At 41.2% G+C, this 18,930-nt stretch overlaps 1 protein-coding gene across 1 annotated transcript in view; it reads left to right on the top strand.

Moving 5' to 3' along the window:
• LOC121324671 (H/ACA ribonucleoprotein complex non-core subunit NAF1-like) overlaps positions 1-18,930 on the top strand; it is a 30,641-nt gene that overhangs the window by 8,414 nt on the left and 3,297 nt on the right. The window contains exons 2-3 of the mRNA XM_041266820.1: positions 7,532-7,583; positions 17,695-17,788. Coding sequence (XP_041122754.1) covers positions 7,532-7,583; positions 17,695-17,788 — 146 coding nt within the window. The remainder of the gene's footprint in view (positions 1-7,531; positions 7,584-17,694; positions 17,789-18,930) is intronic.

Consider the following 18,930-nt stretch of genomic DNA (forward strand, 5'->3'; position numbering starts at 1 on the left):
TACTATTCCTTTTTGGTAAAGCAGCCGACACACCAAGTGCCTTGTGTTTCACTGACACTTGAACTAGGGGCCACCTTATTACACTAGCTGTATTAATATTGACTATTAATCTATTTGCTTGCCCACTGTTTCTGTTGTTCTATGTTAACATACTTTGTGAATATACATACAATCCATGGTGAAAGAGTAAGTAAATTACTATGATTATATATATATATATATATATATATATATATATATATATATATATATATATATATATATATATATATATATATATATATATTTAAATTGTAAAAATGTGATTACTGTTCAAATATAACGTATTTTAAACTACATGTGAATGTTTTATTCTATTTATATGGATTATCTGTAAAATGGGATTTTCAATCAAATATAAAGAAGTAGCTATGGTGCCGTGACCAGTACATTATTCAAATGAGTACCATCGAAGGTTCGAACCTTCCTTCAATGTGTTCCAAACCTTCGAAGGTCAAAATGTAACCTTCGTTGCAGCCCTACTAGGTTTTAAAAGCATTTTGGAGGGAATCAAAACTCTCATTTTTACCAGTCTGCCTTCTTTACTGACTTGTTACTGCATGAGTTCTTTCCCTGTCGGAACCAGATAATTGTATAACTACTGTACTCTTAGATGTGTCTGTTAGCAGAGCCAAACATTGTTTTTCACCATTGCAGAAACAAAGCAAAATTGTAGCAAACAAAACTGAAGCACAAGAAGATAAAAACGCACTTTCTCTATCAAGTGAATTAAAAATAAAAAAAAGTCAAATAATAAATACAGTAATTTTACTTTCAGTACATTTATAATCAGCTAATACTCGCAGTAAGTGTGAGAAATGGCAGATCCTCAAGGGCCTTAAGTTACAGGTGAGCTCAGCAAGAGCAATACAGAAACACAAAGATTTGCTTCAGTCAGAACAGAACGGTGATTTTAATATTAATAATGTCCGTCTTGGAGAACAAATATCCGCACGCATAATGTGATCTGCAGATACTTAAGACAGAAAACATTTTAATTGCACAAGCTGTAAGCCTGACTTGGACCACAGAATTTTATGTTTTTAATTGCCAATACAATCAGCATACAGCGATATCAGTCATGGCCGGGATTCTGTCTGTTGTGCTTACCATTCATTGCTTGTATAGTGAATTAGGTATACAGTTCATTTAAATATAAATTAGTCTCTAGTCGCACAGTCAGGGATGTCAAAATGTAAGAAATGAGTCATCCCATATTTAAGTTCTGGATCATGTAGAACTCGGATTCCCTTGACAATAACAGACAGTCACACATGTCAGAAATATAAAACAATAGTTATTTAAGAATAAAAAGGGGTGCATAACTAATCTAATATTACAGAAAGGAAAGGCTGTGGTTAAATATATGTGTGAATGGTATACAGTTAATTGATTTCATAGTTGAACTATTACAACGACCATAAAAGCATTAGCATACATGGTAATATACTAATATTAATTGTGGCTGATCACACAAAGTGTCTACTTTTGCATTAGTATTTTCAATACCCGTTTCTCATTGTAATTCATATCAATATGCATAAGAATTAATTCAACTTCACATTCAGAATGGAATCCAACATTTCAGTATCTAATTTAGCAAATTAGTTTTACTGTGTTAGTTTTGCTTAGAAGTGAGGTACCAAACTAATGATATGTTATCAACCTGGATTGATTATATATTCAAATTAACTCAGAAATGGCGCAATGATCAAATTTTCTGCATTTATGGTGTAACTCATTTGAGTTGGAAATTTCAGCCAACAAAATACCTTTCTTACACACTCTAAAACACTCTAAAATAGTTATATTCTATTCCTAAAACAGTTTATCCACTAACTTGTTAACAATTACCACAGTTAATTTCTTGAATAATCTGAATACTTAGCAAAGAAGTCAATCTGCTTTGTTGATGAACACTGCAGCTTCTCTCTGGATCTGAAGATCCAATGAAAGAAGATGGTACTTTGATTGAAATACGCATTGTATTTCGTCTGACCGCAATAAACAAATAGTTTTTTTTTTTTCAAATGGAGAACAGCTTGTTGATTTCCAAGTCTTGCAACATTATCTTTGTTGTCAGCAGTTTTCCAACTGGAAATAGTTCTGTTGATCAGATGTAACTCAGTTCAGATAATGCGTTGCAATTGAAAAAATATAGTTCGTAGAAGTGTTCTCGTTGCAATTCTTCTGTACGGCTAGTACATTACCTTGGGCCCAGCTGCTGGCTATGCTTCCATCCGTTTCGTGGAGCAACGTGGAAACCAAACCCTCTTTCAGATCAAGGCAATGTCCCGTTTACTGTTTCAGGCTCTCATAGGGCAAAGAGCTAGGGCTCTCTTCACATCTGATTTTAGCCATTCTTCAGAACTTTGGTTCTTCCTTGCCTTCTGTGATTTCGAGCAATTATGCTCCCATGACTCAGAAACTTTCTTCCTCTTGCCTGGAACCATGTTCATTGTGTGGGATACATGCTGTATAGGAAGCGCGTCCTTTGAAAGTTGCGCAGCTGCTTTTGTTGTTCTCACTTCTACCCTGTGATTGGTCAGTTTGTTTATTTTGGGCTGTGCCCGAGTCCACGTGGGGTGTTTCTCATTGGTTATTCTCACTGTAGAACATTTGTACCATCAGAAAACTCATCTAGTCCGAGTTTGTTTTAATGAGAATTCACTGTAATTTAAACATGTACATTTCCTTGTACCTTGCACACCAAGTCCATAATTGATGTACGAGATTCATTGGTTGAATTTTTGGAACCTAAATAAATAGTTTATGTGTGTTCAGATTGTATGTGTGTTAAAAATAAGTGACCAATGATATTTATTATTGAAGACACCTGACTGTGGTGCAGTTGTTATCCAAGACACAACATGGTTTTGGGAAAAACTCATTTTGGCAGTAGCCAAGCATAAAGAATTTGATAAATCATACAGGGAAAAATATTGATGGCGAGCCATTGCCGAACAGCCTGGAATGGTAGAACCAAAAAGTATTATATGCATTATAGATAACTGTAGTTGAGGTAATGGAAAAAATTGTAGAACTGAAACACATACTGGAGTAGTCAGTTCCAGAATGAGTGGAATGTACAAACCATTTGTTCAGTTCTGAAAAGCAATTTTTAAAGTTTGTTGCTTAATCGGTATTCAATACTATGACATGTTTGTGGTCAAAGTTCCATTTCTTAATTTTGTATATATATTTTTTTTAATAAGAATTGTACTGATGAAACTCCCTCTGTTTTTCTTCGTCATGAGTGTTTATCAGACACTAAAGTAATCTTATTTTCCGTGTTCAGTTTTCTGTTTGTATTAGAATTAGATGTTAATAATGAATGAGATAAGGATGTGTTGCTATGGCAGAATCAAATGAGGCAAAAAGCCATGCATTTGTTTCTTTGGGGATTTTAACTGGCACAACAAAGTGAAGACCAGCGTGAATAGATGGTCAAGGCATAATGTGCACTTTAACTTTGCCCAACTCTTCTTGACATCTTCCAGAGTTAATTAGTTTATTCCTTTTTAGCTTTTAAAGAAAAGGATGATAGATCTGGAGATGCGAATGAGGGAAATTCAAAGCCATCAAAACCTCCCTCTGTACTTTAACCACAGAGACTGAAATTGTGGTTTGAGACCATGAGATTGCAGAAATCAAAGCAAATTCTTGTCATCGAAAATCCATATACTGAATAGAGCAATAATTTCAATTACGCATAGTAGAATAAATTAAGACTTGATTTGTAATGTGATGCCTAAAAATTTTAATATCTGTATAAGAAATTTGCTTTTTGTGAGGTTTAAAATTTATGGTGCAGGTTTTCCCATATTTAATTAGTCCCTGTGGAAATCTGCAGTAAAATATCCTAAAATCTACAAAGAGAGAAGTGTTTTTTAGTAGTAGAGTATTAATAAATAGTCACAGTTTTTTTTGTTTTTTTATTATTATTAAATCATATTACTAAAATCTGGGGGGAAAAAAAAAAAAGAAAAAAAAAAGAATAAATATTTTAGTCCAAGAAGAAAAAAAAGTGTTCCTATATTTTGCTTAAATCTGAACTAGGTGCAGTCTTACTGCCTGTCCAGTTTAATCAGCAAACAAATGTAGTCCATGGTGCAAGATAAATATCTTAAATAAGAAAACATGCAGTACCTTTTAAATTGCAAAAACAAATGAAATATGCACAAAAAATAAAAGCAAGCAAGTATTAATTCTGTGCTATATCAGCGTGTTTCTTGCTTTTATTTATTTATTTATTTATTTATTTATTTATTAATTACCCCATTTCTACTTGTGAATAAGAATGAAATGTCTCAATGAGACCACACTACACTTAGTGATTTGTAGTATAGAAACACAAAGGCTTTGAGGTTTAATTCATACAACGAGTGTCTCCTGGCTGAAGCACCAGTTTGTAGATGCTGTTGCTTCTTTCCACAACAGCAGAATTAGTCACACAATCCTTGTGTGATTTGGCCAGTTTGGCAAGAACAGGTAGTGGTGAATGCATGCTGTCCCAGAAGAGATCGGTGTCAATTACACCGCAGGCAGAGGACTTAACAGCATTAGGACCAAACTTGTTAAAGTACAAGTGAAGTTTTTCATCAGGTACATCAGTAAACCCTGGGATTTATGAGAATTATCACTTCTGCTCTGGAAAAGGGACTAGAGTTGAAAGGTTGAAAATGTTGCACTCTGAGGAAATGTATTGCTGGTTACACACCATCCATGTACTCAGATTGCTAATGTTCCTTTTTGAAAAATGCAGATCACCAAAAGGCTGAAAAAAGGAGGAACATGCTTCTAGCTTAAGAACTTTGTTTGCAGCAAATCTTCAAGGGAGTCAAAAACTTTCCTTGCCATGGGCCTGTTGCTTTCAAACAGATTAAATAAGCAGCAGAAGAAGTTCTCTGTCAAAATATTCAGCTGCAACTGCAGTAATTCGTTAAGCATCTTATCCTGTGTCATGTGATGAAGGCTCTTCAGAGAGCTAGGAGGGATGTGTTTACACTCCTCCATTTCTGCTTCAAAATATGTAAAGCAAAGTCCTCTGCATGGCAGGCCAGTGCTGTGTACCAGGAGTTCCACCACATTCCACATGGATTTGGAGCTATGGTTGTTTTTTTTTTTTTACCAGTGGCAGAAGAAGAAACCTCAGCTGTAAGATAACTGAAGTACCTTCTCTTCCTTGCACCTGTCATGTAGAAAACCTGCGAGAAGTGCCCCATAAATGTAACATCCTCAAATGTTTTTCTGAAAGATTGTCCCACAAGATGCATTGTGTGCAGGTAGTGTGGACAGAATTGGGAAAGAACACAGAGCTGAGTTGTAGGCTTTTGTCATATACATAGCATTGTCTGTGCCGATTTGAAATTACATTCTGATTGGCAACTTCGTACTTTTGCAGAGAATTGGCAGTAGCAGCTGAAACAGTAGAAGGATTGCATTTGTCAAGTAGAATGATTGCATTTGTCAAGGAACACTGTATCGATGAGGCCCTGAGCTTTCCAGAATCATCTTTAATTAAAGGTGAAGCCATTATGTTGAGCACACATCTTCCCTCAATATCTGGAATCTCATCAAACATCACAGCCACTGGCTTGTCACGGATATATTCTTCTGTTGGATTCTTTTTCAACATACATTTCAGGCAAGTGTTTCTCATGTAGCTGGTGTGAGCCTGGAATGGCCCCTCCTGAGTCCTCTGTTTCTCAGGAAGGCCTTCTGGATGGGATGCTCTTTTCTGGACAGTGGTGTATTGGTTGCAGTACAAACTTGAATCGATTTCGTGGCAAACCTGAATGGTGGGGATTGTAAAGAAGAGCTACTTTAAAAAAAGTGTGTCACAGCACTGACTATTGGATGCCATTTTCTAACATATGTGTGAAACATAACAATTCTTAAATAAATTAAATACAGTTCTGGCCAAAACATATGACTATTTAATCACATAAATAATAATAACAGTTACCTAGCAGAATAAGTGTTGCACTGGGATTAAAATTATTATTGTTAAAAGAAATGCACTGTTTTTCAAATGTTTACTAGGCTTGGAATATTTTTGTACAAATGTAATCTGGTATTTGTAGAAGCATTGACAAGACAGCGCATAGAAATAGTTTGGAAACAGCGTCAGGCGACGCTGATTGGCTGATAAACTAGCTTTGTTGTTTCTTTAGCCAAGGCCTGTGAGCATTTGTATTACTACACCAAGTACAAAAAACCTAAGTATTAAATAATTAGAATGACATCTTTTGGGACCTGCAACACAGGGACTACAAGCAAGTTCATAATTGTTTTTTCTGACCTTTCACATAGGAGTAATGGCACAATACTTAACTTTGAACATGCTACTAAAATATTAAGTCCTTTTGTAAAATTGTTTTTCTTACCTTGTTTCGTTCTTCAGTAGCCACTGTTTGTCTATCCATGGTTAATGTCATGGTCTTCTGCTGTTTTAACAGAAGCTCTGATGTTTAGTTATTGGAAATACTGGACTTGCGTTTTGTATGTTGAATGGACTTCAAGTGATCATCAATGACTTCCTTTTGTGGTCAAATACCTTGTTGCATAAGGTACAAAATAGCTTCCCACTGTCTTAGGAAGGCCTTTGTAGCTTTGTGCCCTATATTTTGCCATTATATTCAGTGCTAATTTAGGTTTGTTTCCAGAGCTCACTGATGGCCTTAGGAATCTCTCCATGGCTGAACTGAAGCTCGCACTGAAACCCTGCCACACTTTTCACTAAGATACAAATAGCATTTATGCACTGCAGGTGATGGTAGGGACCAATGAAGAAAAATCTTCAAGTTTTTGGTTCTTTGCAAAAAATGGAATATTCTGCAAGAGAGCAAATTCTGTTTTTTTTTTTTGTTTGTTTGTTTGTTTTGTTTTTCCCGTGATCGTGGAATACCAGATGGGAGCTTGAATTAGTTTGCAAACATGTCACCAAATTTGCTGCACATTCTACCTCTAATATTTCATAAACCATTTAAGCATTAGGAAAAATCTGAAGACAAAATCTAGTGGGACCCTTCACTTTGACCTCACATGGTTGCCATATTGCTGTCGTATGACTTTTTAGTTTATGAATGGCAGACCTATATTGGCACTAAGGTTTGTTCTTGACAAATCATTATTTGCGTTGACTGATCTTTCCAACAGATGGACAGAACATCAATGTAAAATAATGAAAACAAAGATTTTGACTTATAAATACAAATAAAAAATAGAACATGGAATGTTTGTTTTCCTACTGTTAACAGGATGTTTCCCTTTTGCTCCTGCTGCCTTATACTGACTGCACTGTTGTGGATTACATGCACTGAACCTCCACTTCACTGATTTGTAAAGAAAAGGGCACAAGTAAAAATGTGTCTCTGTATACTTATATTTAAGTGATTACTAAGTTTATTTTTTTATTTAAAAAAAAATGTATCTGAACTTTTTTTTTTGTTCCTTGTAATAACTGAATGCTTGTTTTTTTTACTTGCAGGGAAAGAGGCTCTGATGCATCTTGGCAAAATGACCAGGAGCCACCACCTGAGGTAAAAATGGGCACTCTTGTTTTTCTCTGCTGTCAAATTAATATCCCAGTTGAACAAGTGCATCATGTGCCTTAGAATCGTGTTGACTGTAGCTGTCTTGTCGTCATGTAAAACTGTGGCAAGACAGGCATGTGTGTTTAAAATGACATTCAGGAATATGGTACAAATATAGCTTTTGGGATGATATATTTACCACTGTTCAACTGTGTGTGTGTATTATATATATATATATATATATATATATATATATATATATATATATATATATATATATATATATATATATATAAAAAAATTGTAGTCAAACCTATATTAAGAGATCACTCAAGGGACAGTCTAATAGTGGTCTCTTAACACAGGGGGCCTAGAACTTAAGAATTTTGACATGCTTCCCTGTAATTGTTTGTCTTACATGCACTGTAAAACTTAAAACCAATGCCAGCATAAGATCTTTTTCGATTCTCATATAAGTATGGCTTTAATTTTTTGTTGTTTATTTTCCTTTTAACGGTTTGCCTTTAAGTCTTAAGCCGCTACATCCTAATTATGAGAACATTCTGTTAAATTAGTGGGAAAGATCAACACAACACGAAACAGACACATTTGAAATTATCTAGTTCCCAGGCAAGTGTCAGAACGAAATGCAAGTTAGTGATTAATGTTATTGCTTGCTCTTGTGTTCGAATAGTGAAGAAGGTGAAACACAATCAGCAAGTCAGTCAGGACATCAAGGCAAAAAGAAGAGACTTTGTGAAGTAATTAACAGTTTAGTAAAAATATTGAATCAGCTCAAAACACGGTCATGTGAACAAAAATAAAAACCTAAAACTTCAAGCCCTAGTTCTTTCCGTTTCAAAATGCTGTATCTGCATCTTTCTAGTGCTGAATTTTTCAACAGTTTTTCTGGCACTTACTGTCTTTACAAGTTTAATAACTCTGTCATGTAGGAAGGACCTTTTGTTTCTTCAGGTTTTCTCTCTTCCTTTACAAGAGTGCGCTGTTGTTTGATTGATTACGGATAAAAGGCAGCTAAAATGGTTACTGCATTTCTTTGAAGTTAGGACGTACCATTTAAAAAAACATTTTTTTCTTATAGCAATAGCCCTGTGTAAGGGTGCTTAATACAGGTTTGAGTCCGTTGCCGGGCAAGAGAATTGTAGTCGCTAGTTGCGTTAGACAGGTGGTTGCTTAGTACAGTTAAATAAAAGCACAGATATTATTTTATCATTGAGAGGAATTTAAAGTGGCCACTTAGACCAGGTGGTCTCTAAATAAAGGTGGTCGCGTGAGCAGGTTTGAGTGTGTGTGTGTGTGTGTGTGTGTGTGTGTGTGTGTGTATATATATATATATATATATATATATATATATATATATATATATATATATATATATATATATATATATATATATTTTACACACAGTACCAGTCAACAGTTTGAGTACACCTGCTTGAAACCAGGTTTTTCATGATTATCTATGCTTTTAACTGGATAAACTTGTCTATAAACACTTAATATTTCATTATATGATATGTTTGCTTCTATAAGCTGATAATCATAAGTGAATTTCATTAAAAAATTTCATTTTTAAATTAAAATGTAAATCTTGTCAATTTCAATGAAATGGTCACCCAAAGCAAGGGGATTTCAGTCTGAAGCCCAAGTCAGTTAAAAGTCTGAAATGTGTATAACATGGTGTTAGAACACTGGCCTAAGTATAAAAGTGTCTTTGTTGGCTTATGTTCTCTGAGTTAACTAGCATGTTACCTAATTAACCTTTTGTCACCAATTATTGTTAACAGGTGAGGGTCCATGATTACTGTAAATATAGGTAGCATAGGCACAAGTTTGTCATTCCTGAATGTAAGGGAAATGGCAAAATGTGCTCAGTTAAGCAAAGAAAAAAGACTATAATATAAAAGACTAGAATTATAATTACTCTATAATTACTTTAAGAAATAAAGGTCAATCTTTAAGACAAATCACAAAAAGTGTCTGTAACTGCTGTGGCCAAGACCATCAAATGTTTTGAAGAAACTGGCACTCATAAGGACCGAACAAGGTCAGGCAGGCCAAGGGTGAGAACAAGGTCATTCGAGTCACAAGTCTGCGAAACCGGCGATTAACTGCCCCTGAAATACAAGCTCAGCTAAATGCTACTAAAGTACAGCTGTTTCAACATCAACTGTTCAGAGGAGATTGCGTGAAGCTGGCCTAACTGGAAGAATTGCTGCAAAGAAACCATTGTTAAGAGTGCAGAATAAGAGGAGGAGACTTGTCTGGGCCACAACACAGAGAAACTGGACATTTGAGGAGTGGAAGTCGGTCTTATGGACCGATGAGTCAAAATTTGAAATATTTGGGTCCAACCGCTGAGTATTAATAAGACGCAGAGAGGGTGAGCGCATGAGTTCTGCATGTGTGGTTCCCACTGTCAAGCATGGAGGAGGTAGTGTCATGGTCTGGGGTTGCTTTGCTGATGACAGAGTTGGTGATCTTTACCAAGTCCATGGAAATTGCAACCAGTATGGCTATCAGAGCATACTTCAGAGGCATGCCATTCCGTCAGGATTACAGCTAGTTGGGCAGTCCTTCATTCTTCAGCAAGATAATGACCCGAAACACACCTCAAAGTTGTGCAAGAACTATCTGGCGAAGAAGGAAAGTGAAGGACAACTCAATCTAATGACCTGACCTGCCCAGTATCCACACCTCAGTCCCATAGAACTTGTGTGGGACAAACTGGACAGAAGAGTCAAAGCAAAGCTACCCACAATTGCCCTACATCTCTGGGAATTGCTGCAGAAGAGCTGGGAAGACATGTCGGGTGATTTCTTGCTGAAACTTGTTAACTGAATGCCTCATGTTTGTGAGGTTGTTATTTAGGCAAAAGGTGGCTGTTTTGAGGAATCCAAGATTTAGAGACAATTTTCAATTTTCTTGAACATTGCTTTGGTACTCCTTATGTTTTGTATATTGTATACGACGTAAAACATTGTCAATTATGAAAAAAAACTAGTTTCCAGCAAGTGTGTGTGTGTGTATTTATAGATAGATAGATGTGGATCACTGGAATGAAATGAAATAAATAAACTGTCCGTTTTCGTGTTCGTGCTTCCCCATTCATAATTCGTCTCTTATTCAGAAGTTGTGTCGCTCAGCCACGCTTTCAGATAAAAAGCAGCAGCACTTCTAGGCTACAGTAACTAACCATTACTGGAATGCAGTTATGCATAGAAGTAAGGTTTCTAATATTTGGCAGTTTTAGTTTAAACTTCAGTTACTACATTTTTTTTTAATAAAATGTATTAGTACATGCTTGGCCTAACAGTACAGTAATATTGTCAGACAGGTCAAGGGTTTACTAGTTTCCCCTTACAGATGCATTCAATTAGCACTAGCGTTTGCTAATAAAATTCTCCCAGGCAGTGCCACAGCAAAATAGTTATAGAAACTAAATATGGAAACAAAGTTGTTTTTGTGGACAGACAAATTACAGCATGCTACTGTTTATATATATATATTATATATATTATATATATATTATATTCTATATATATATTATATATATCTATATATATATATATATAATGGTATTGCGGACTAACGACTGATTCCCTTACTTGGAATGAAACATGGCTTACCTTTTCGAGAAGAGTTCAATCTCTGAGCAAATATACAAAAGCTGCCCTATCAGGGCCCTACTGTGAGGGGGAAGTCCCTCCCACCTCCTGTTGAAGAGGGACATCCTCACAGTAGCACATCGCCATTTTCTTTCGAAAACAGGTCAACTGGGGACACGACCTCAAAGGGTAATGGTTGTCATTCTCTTTTCAGGGAACCAGGGTTATGGTAATAACCAAACGTTCCCTTTCAATTCAAATGACAACCATTACCGAATGGGAAAAGCTGTATCAAAGCTGTCGTGGCTCCAGATTACCGACAGTACAGCCCCACGGCGATAGCAACAGAGCCCACGTGATGCCTAAGGGCATGCCGCCTGGAAAACTCTAGAGCCCAGAGAGGGTCTCGTTTGGTTTGTCACATCAAGGCGGTAAAAACGCACAAATGTCTGACTACCTGTCCATGTAGCAGCATTGCATAACTCATCTAAAGAGGTGCCACGAAGGAAAGCCCACGAAGTTGCCTGGCCCTGGTAGAATGGGCCGTAATGTCCCCAATCTGTTCATACGCTAAGCTTATTGCATCTGTCTCCCAGTGCGCTAGACGTTGCTTCAATAGGGCCTGACCTCTAGAGCGGGACCCGTAGCAGACAAACAGCTGGTTGGACTGTCATCAGGACACCGTCCTATCCAAATAACAGCACAGAACCCGAACTGTGCATAGCGTATGTTGTCTACAGTCCTCCTCTGACTCGTGCAGGGGAGGTCTGAAAGTTTCCAAAACCACTGATTGGTTAATATAGAATGAGGATACCACCTTTGGCAAAAAGGATGGATTTTTTGTTAATGTTACCCGCAAGTCACTTCCAGTGAAAGCCATACATGTGTCATCGATGGACAGTGCATGAAGCTCACTTACTCGTCTGTCAGAAGTAATGGCTATTAAAAATGCCACTTTCAGTGAAACAGGGCGCAGTTCTGCTGACGCCATGGACTCAAATGGGGGACCCATAAGGGCCCACAGTACCAGTTCTAGATCCCACCTGGGGACCATAATTTTCATGGGAGGACGAAGCCTCCGAGCCCCTTTTAAGAAATTGCACTGCCAGGAAATGTGCCCCAGTGGACACAGAGTCATTTTTGTCATGGCACACTGATATTGCTGCCAGGTATACTTTCAAAGTGGACACTGATTTTCCCCTGTCAAACAGGTGTTGTAAGAAGGTTAATATCGTCTCAATCGGGCAAGTCACTGGATCGTGACCTTCGGCAAGGCACCAGTCTTGGAAAACTTTTCATTTATATGAGCACTGGGCTCTAGCGCTCGGCGCCCTAGCAGACTGTAGTGTTTCTACTACTGCATCTGGCAAACCTCGTCTGAATAGACGGCTCCATTCAACGGCCAGACCCAGAGTTGGAGCTGGGCTGGGTTTGGGTGCCATAATAGCCCCTCCGCTTGGCTCAGGAGGTCCTTGCGCAGTGGGAGCTGCCACGGCTGATCCAAAAACAGGTCGGAGAGGAAAACAAACCAGGGGCATCTTGACCATCTGGGTGCAACCAGCAAAACCTGTGCTCTCTCCACCCTGATCCTCTCTAGTGTCAGGGGTAATAATGGTAGCGGAGGGAACGCATACAATAGCCCCTGTGGCCAGGGGTGAGCTAGCGCGTCTACTCCCAGGGGGCCCCTGTCTCTCTCCATGGAGAACCATAGGGGGCAATGAGTGGACTCGGCTGTGGCAAAGAGGTTAACTCGTGCCGATCGAAACCTCTCCCAAATCTGTTTCACCACTTGAGGATGCAGCATCCACTCCGAGCTGTCTGAAGCTCTTCGGGACAGGAAGTCTGCTGCCTTTTTGTCCACACCGGGGAGGTGAACTGACCTGATGGAACACATGTTTCTGTGCGTCCAGGACATGAGTCTGTGCACTGTTTGGTGAATGCCTGGTGAGCACAGGCCGCCTTGGTGATTTATGTAGGCTACCACTGTGGTATTGTCCGTCCGAACCAGCACATGTTTGTGCGCCAATTGCTGTCGATAATGTGATAACGCCAGGCTCACTGCTTGCAGCTCTTGCGCATCTATGTGCGCTATCTGCCAGTGTCCCTTCCATTGACCTCTTATTCCTCTCCTGTTCAGGACCGCTCCCCAGCAACAGGCTGGAGGCGTCTGTAGTGATCACTTCCCTTTTGTGAGGGGATCCGAGGGGAAATCCAAGGCGCAGATTGCTGGGACGGAGCCACTACTCCAGTGTCTTCCGTCATTGTCTGGACACTCGCACCAGCCGGTACCAATCTCAGACCGGGTGCACCTTATGCGTATTCACCCAGGCTTGAAGCGGGCACAGTCTCAGCAGCCCTAGTGGAAGGATTCTCGAGGCGGCTGCCATCAGCCCCAACCTTAGTTATAACCTTAGATATAGTTTGACCTTTAGGAGAGCGTCCTCTCTGAATAGGGAGAGTGTGGACTCCAACGACCGAATCCTGTCTTCCGACGGTTAGGCAAGCATGCTCACAGAGTTCAGTTTGATCCCCTAGAACACTGTCGACTGAGATGGAACGAAGTTGCTCTTCTTTTTATGTATTGAGAGCCCTAACTTCGCCACATGATCTATGACCTGTTTTGTGTTCGCCTCTGCGCGTGCTTTTGACTGCACGCAAACCAACCAACCGTCCATATAGTTTAGGATCCGAATACCCCTCAGCCACTTTGAAAATGTGTGGGCCACCAGCGAGAGGCCAAATGGCAGCACACAGAATTTGTTTGTGTGGTCTTCAAATGGGCATCTTGCAGGTCCATCGATGTGAACCAGTCATCCGGTTGGACGGACGGGAGGATACACTGTGCTGTCAACATGTTGAAATTCCTCTGTTTGAGGAACAAGTTGAGGACCCTGAGGTCCATAATTGGTCTGAAACCACCGTCCTTTTTGGGCACCTGGAAGTACCTGGAGTAGAGGCCGCTGAGGGCATCGCTTGAATTTACCGAGCGTACAGTGTCCTTCCTTTGAAGACTGGCGATCTCCTGTTGAAGGAGTATCGCCCTCACTGGTTCGACGGTGGTGAGGAGCACACCCTTGAAGGGTGGCGGACCTATGCAGAATTGTAGAGCATATCCGTGTCTCATAGTCGATAGCACCCAGGAGTCCTGGGTGCAGCCTTGCCATGGGTCATTCCCATTGGTCAGTCTGGTTGTGGAGGGGTTTGGTGGCAGCCGGGCCCCCTGAGGGGCAGTCTCCCTTGGGTTTGGGAGGGGGCGGGCCATTCTTAGGCCCCAGCCTCGGTCTCCAGCTGGAGAACCGGTTATCCCTGGCCTGCGATGGTTCCCTGCCGCTGGCCCTGCCTCTTCCTGCTTGTCTACTCTGGGGTGCAGGGCGGTGTTCAGACCTTTTTGCCCCAGCAGGCTGTGCATGCCACCTTGGGCGCTGGCTGTAAGCAGGAAGGCGAGAGGACTTTGAGGTGACCTCCGTGGCCTTGTGGGACCTCTCAAGGCTCACATCAGTAGTCACCCCGAAAGTCTGCCCCGGTGTAATGGGGGCATCCGTTAGCGCCACCTTCTCGGTCTCTAAGACCTTGGCTTGCATCAGACAATTGCCGCTAGCGACCTCCCTGATGCCTGACCTATCTCCCGTATTAGGTCAGTCATCGCCTTAGCCACCGCCTGGAGCTTTCCTGTGTCTGCCTGTGTGGCTCTCTCCTGCAGCCTCTCTGCCAACTTGTTCTGGTAAAGTACCAGTATGGCCATGGTGTTTGCTGCTCACACGGACAGCGCTGCCAACGTGTATGCCTTTTTCAGCGTCGCGTCCTTGTTCTGCAAAGCTTTGACGGGCAGGTTGTGTCCTTATCCCCATTGGTGACCGTGTCCCAGATGGTGGGGAATGAGCCTAAGCCCACTTCTTGGGCTCCTGCAGTTAAAAGCAGAGACTCTGCTGTTGTGGAAGCTGAGGGTGCAGACACCGGGTTGCCCCAGGAGGAGCACACCAAATCCAGGAAGTCCTGGCATAAGGGGAGGGCTTGCTGTGGGTGCCCTCTCTGCTGGAGGAAGCGGATCCCCTTTCCACCAGCCAGGGGATGCCTGTGGCTGCAGATGCACGCTGTATTATCTCCCAGAACTCTTTCCTCTGTGACACATGTGGCAAGGGCGGTAGGGTGCTCCCCACTGTGGCCTATCCGACAGAGGTGGTTGAGTCCGATACGTCCAACCTGGACGCCGTGAAGGACAGCTCATCTAGGCTAGGGGCTCTAGGCAGAGGGGACGGGGAACGAGACTGTGAGGGCTGGGGCTGCCCGGTGGTACGGGGCAGCCTGCCCTGAGATTTTAATAGGGTCTCCAGTATGGTCTGCTGGGCCCTTACAGTCTCTGCCAGCTCCGCGAAACGCCGCTCGGTGAACGTCTGCGCCTGCGTCGGGAAGGGGAGCGGTGCCTGTGTGGCGACCTGTCCCCTGGGGAAGGGGAGCAGTGCCTGGTGAGCGTCCCCTAGAGTGGTACCGCCTTGGCGGTGAACATCTCACCTTCCCTGTGAGCTGTCTGTACCGGTGGTGGGGAAGGGGAGGGTGACCCAGTTGTGCGGGAGAGTTCCCTGGTCACTGTAGCGGGAGGGGAGGAGGGGGGTCCTGGACGACCTCTGCGGAGGCTCTTGGACCACAGATCTCATTCTCCTATGGCTTGAGGAGAGAGACTGGGGATAGGGCTGTCGCTTGGTTCTCCTCGAGAACCTGTGACATAGAGAGCAGTCCAGCTCACCTGCCTGTGCCTTGGCTGTGTGCTCTGGCCCTAGGCACCTGGTGCAGGATCAGTGCTTGTCCTGCCTGGGCAATTTTGCCACACACCGGTCACACTGGTGAAACCAGCGGAGGATCCAGTAGACTAGACCGACCATGCTTTGCGTTTTATTATTTTTTTTAAAACTGCTCTGCTCAATGAGCAGCCTACAGACGATTCACCGGTACCGAATCAGTCGGTGCCGGGATCGGTGTCGAGGCGAGCGCTGTCGGTGCCAGGATCGGCGTCGAGGCAAGCTCTGTCGGTGCCAAGGTCGGCGTCGTGAGATCAGTGTTGAGTCGATCGGCGCCGAGGTCAATGCTGACGTGTAGCGTGGTCGGTGCCGGGCTGTAGACGGCCTCGAATCTATTCCCTGGTGCCCAATCAATCGGTACGGAGATTGACGTCAAACAGAGCGTGGTTGGTGCCGAGTCAAATGCGCCAAGGTCAATGCTGACGTATAGCTCGTTCGGTGCCGGGCTGTAGACGGCTTCGAAGTGGTTCACCGGTGTCGAATCAATCGGTGCCAAGAAACGCACTGTCGATGCCGAGACAGTCGGTGCCGAGTGGACCTGTTCCAAGGTCGGTTTCGATGGTAGGCACGGTCGGGTCTGAGGTGTAGCGGCGCCGAAGGTGTTTACACCGGTGCCTAGTCAATCGGGACCGGGTAGGCGTTGTTGTTTTCAACCTCGTGATCGGCGGGAAAAATCGCGGTTGATGCCGGGGTATGCAGCCGATTCAATCGGCGTTGTCGCTGAGGTCAAGTGCAACCGCGCTAGGAAAGCCAAGGATTGAAGGGGGCGCTAGGCCCAAGCTGCTTTTTTTTCGTTGGTCCCTGTGACCGATTTAAATCGGTGTAGAGAACGACGCCGCGAGCCTGAGGAGTCTCCTTACAGCACTACAACAGCTCTCCGCACGGTGTATCAACTACACAAGGCCTTGTGTAGTGAAAGAGCAGTGGCCGCTCGCTAATCTCTTCAGAGAGGTCAAAACCAGCTCTAGTCAGAAACTGACACGAGAATAAAACAAGGGCACTCTTTTAGACACGCTTGAAGCACAATTTTACCATTAATTATTTCTTAATTTGTGGATAAATCCAAGAAATCAGCCAAATTCGGTACGTGAAAGCAAAGCTATCTACGACCTGTCTCAGAGAGATGAGAGAGAAAATGGCGATGTGCTACTGGGAGGACGTCCCTCTTCAACAGGAGGTGGGAGGGACTTTCCTCTCACAGCAGGGCCCTGATAGGACAGCTTTTGTATATTTGCTTGGAGATTGACGATCAGAGAGGCTCTTCCCATTCGGTAATGGTTGTCATTAGAATTGAAAGGGAATTAGACGTTTCAATCGTGCAAAGGAAGCCAGTGCACAAGTGAAATCTGAAATAACAAACACACATTATACTCTATGGATGACTGTTTCTCTCCTTTCCTTAATTGGTGATTTGATAGGGTACTGGATTTATTTTATTCCCAGTAGATATTTACTGTAATATAATATGCATTATACTGTTTTCCAGCTCATTCAAAGTTAAATTAATATTTGAATTCTAAAATGAAAAACCCATGTTTGCCCCAACACTAATTACCAGCATATGTAAATGTAATGCATATAATGTGAACTATGTGTGCTAGTTTTCTTAAAGCCAGTAAGGATGCTAGCAGCAGTATGTATTTTTGATTACATTAGTGGTACTATCACCAATGTTTTTTTGTGTTCATTTTCTAGGCTTTGGATTTCAGTGATGATGAAAAAGAAAAAGAATTTAAAAAAAAGAAGAAAAAACCTCAGACAAAACAAAGATTTGAACAAAATCTGTTAAGTGAGTATTTAAGTATCACTGTGGAGCTTGTATGTTCTGTCGCCAATTCAACTGATAATATCCCATATTTTCATTGTTATGGAAACTCCTTGGTTAAATCAAATGGTGTCCCTTATTTTGAGATATTGGGTTCATAATCTGTGCACACCTATATTCTGTAATCATTAGGCCAAGTTTAATCGTAAGTGTCATACACAGAGGTGTCGTCAAGGATAAGTGTTCTGAGGGGATGATGATGAATAGGTCTGTGTATAAGACCCTTAAAAAGGTACCTGTTACTTCTAGTAACATTTTTTGGGGACAACTGTACAGTATTTCTACATTGTATATACAACATCCACTTAGCTGATACATGTAAAACACATATAAATCAATCATGGACTGTAATTAACAACATAAAATAAATTGTTATTTATTTTAATCGCACATCATCAAAAGATTTGTTTATTTCAAAATAAGTACTTTTATGGGGGAACAAGTATGATTTTCAAAAACATTGTTAAGCCAAAAACAAGGCACATACATGTGTACATACACTTTCATTTTTTGTCAGTTTTTCATTAAGTATATGGAAAACTACAATTAAAGTGTGAAAACACATCTAATGGTGATTCTTTTAATATGTAGGTTGGAGACAGAGTAATTGTGTGGTACATTTTTAAGTTTTTTGTTTTAGTGCCCCTTTGGGCAGTGTGATCTTGGGCCGGATTTCTTCCACTCCATTCTGTCTGTGTGCTTCATGTAAAGCCTGCTTTTTCTTTCCATTCAATTATATATATAAACTCATTACAGCAAATCTAGGCTTTTTGTTATGATCTCATGATCTCATTGCCCCATTTCCTACCTGCATGATGTTGTAGGCTACTGTAATGATTATTTATTAATAAAATAAAGCGCTTCATTATGCAACTTTATTTTTGAAATTGGTTTAATTAGGCTGTAATTTATTTGTCGTACATTTATGACTTGCCCATTAGGCTGTGGACACATTAGACACTTCCTGGCTAAAGCTAGAGAAAAGAATTAAAAAAAAAAAAAAATGAAAAATCACTGACATACTATTTTCAAAGCACAAGTTGTCCACATTTGACAGAACATGTACTGTGTGACTGATTTTCCACACCCCGATGATATAGCAAGAT

This window comes from Polyodon spathula, chromosome 1 (assembly GCF_017654505.1).
Source record: "Polyodon spathula isolate WHYD16114869_AA chromosome 1, ASM1765450v1, whole genome shotgun sequence".
Classification (NCBI taxonomy): domain Eukaryota; kingdom Metazoa; phylum Chordata; class Actinopteri; order Acipenseriformes; family Polyodontidae; genus Polyodon; species Polyodon spathula.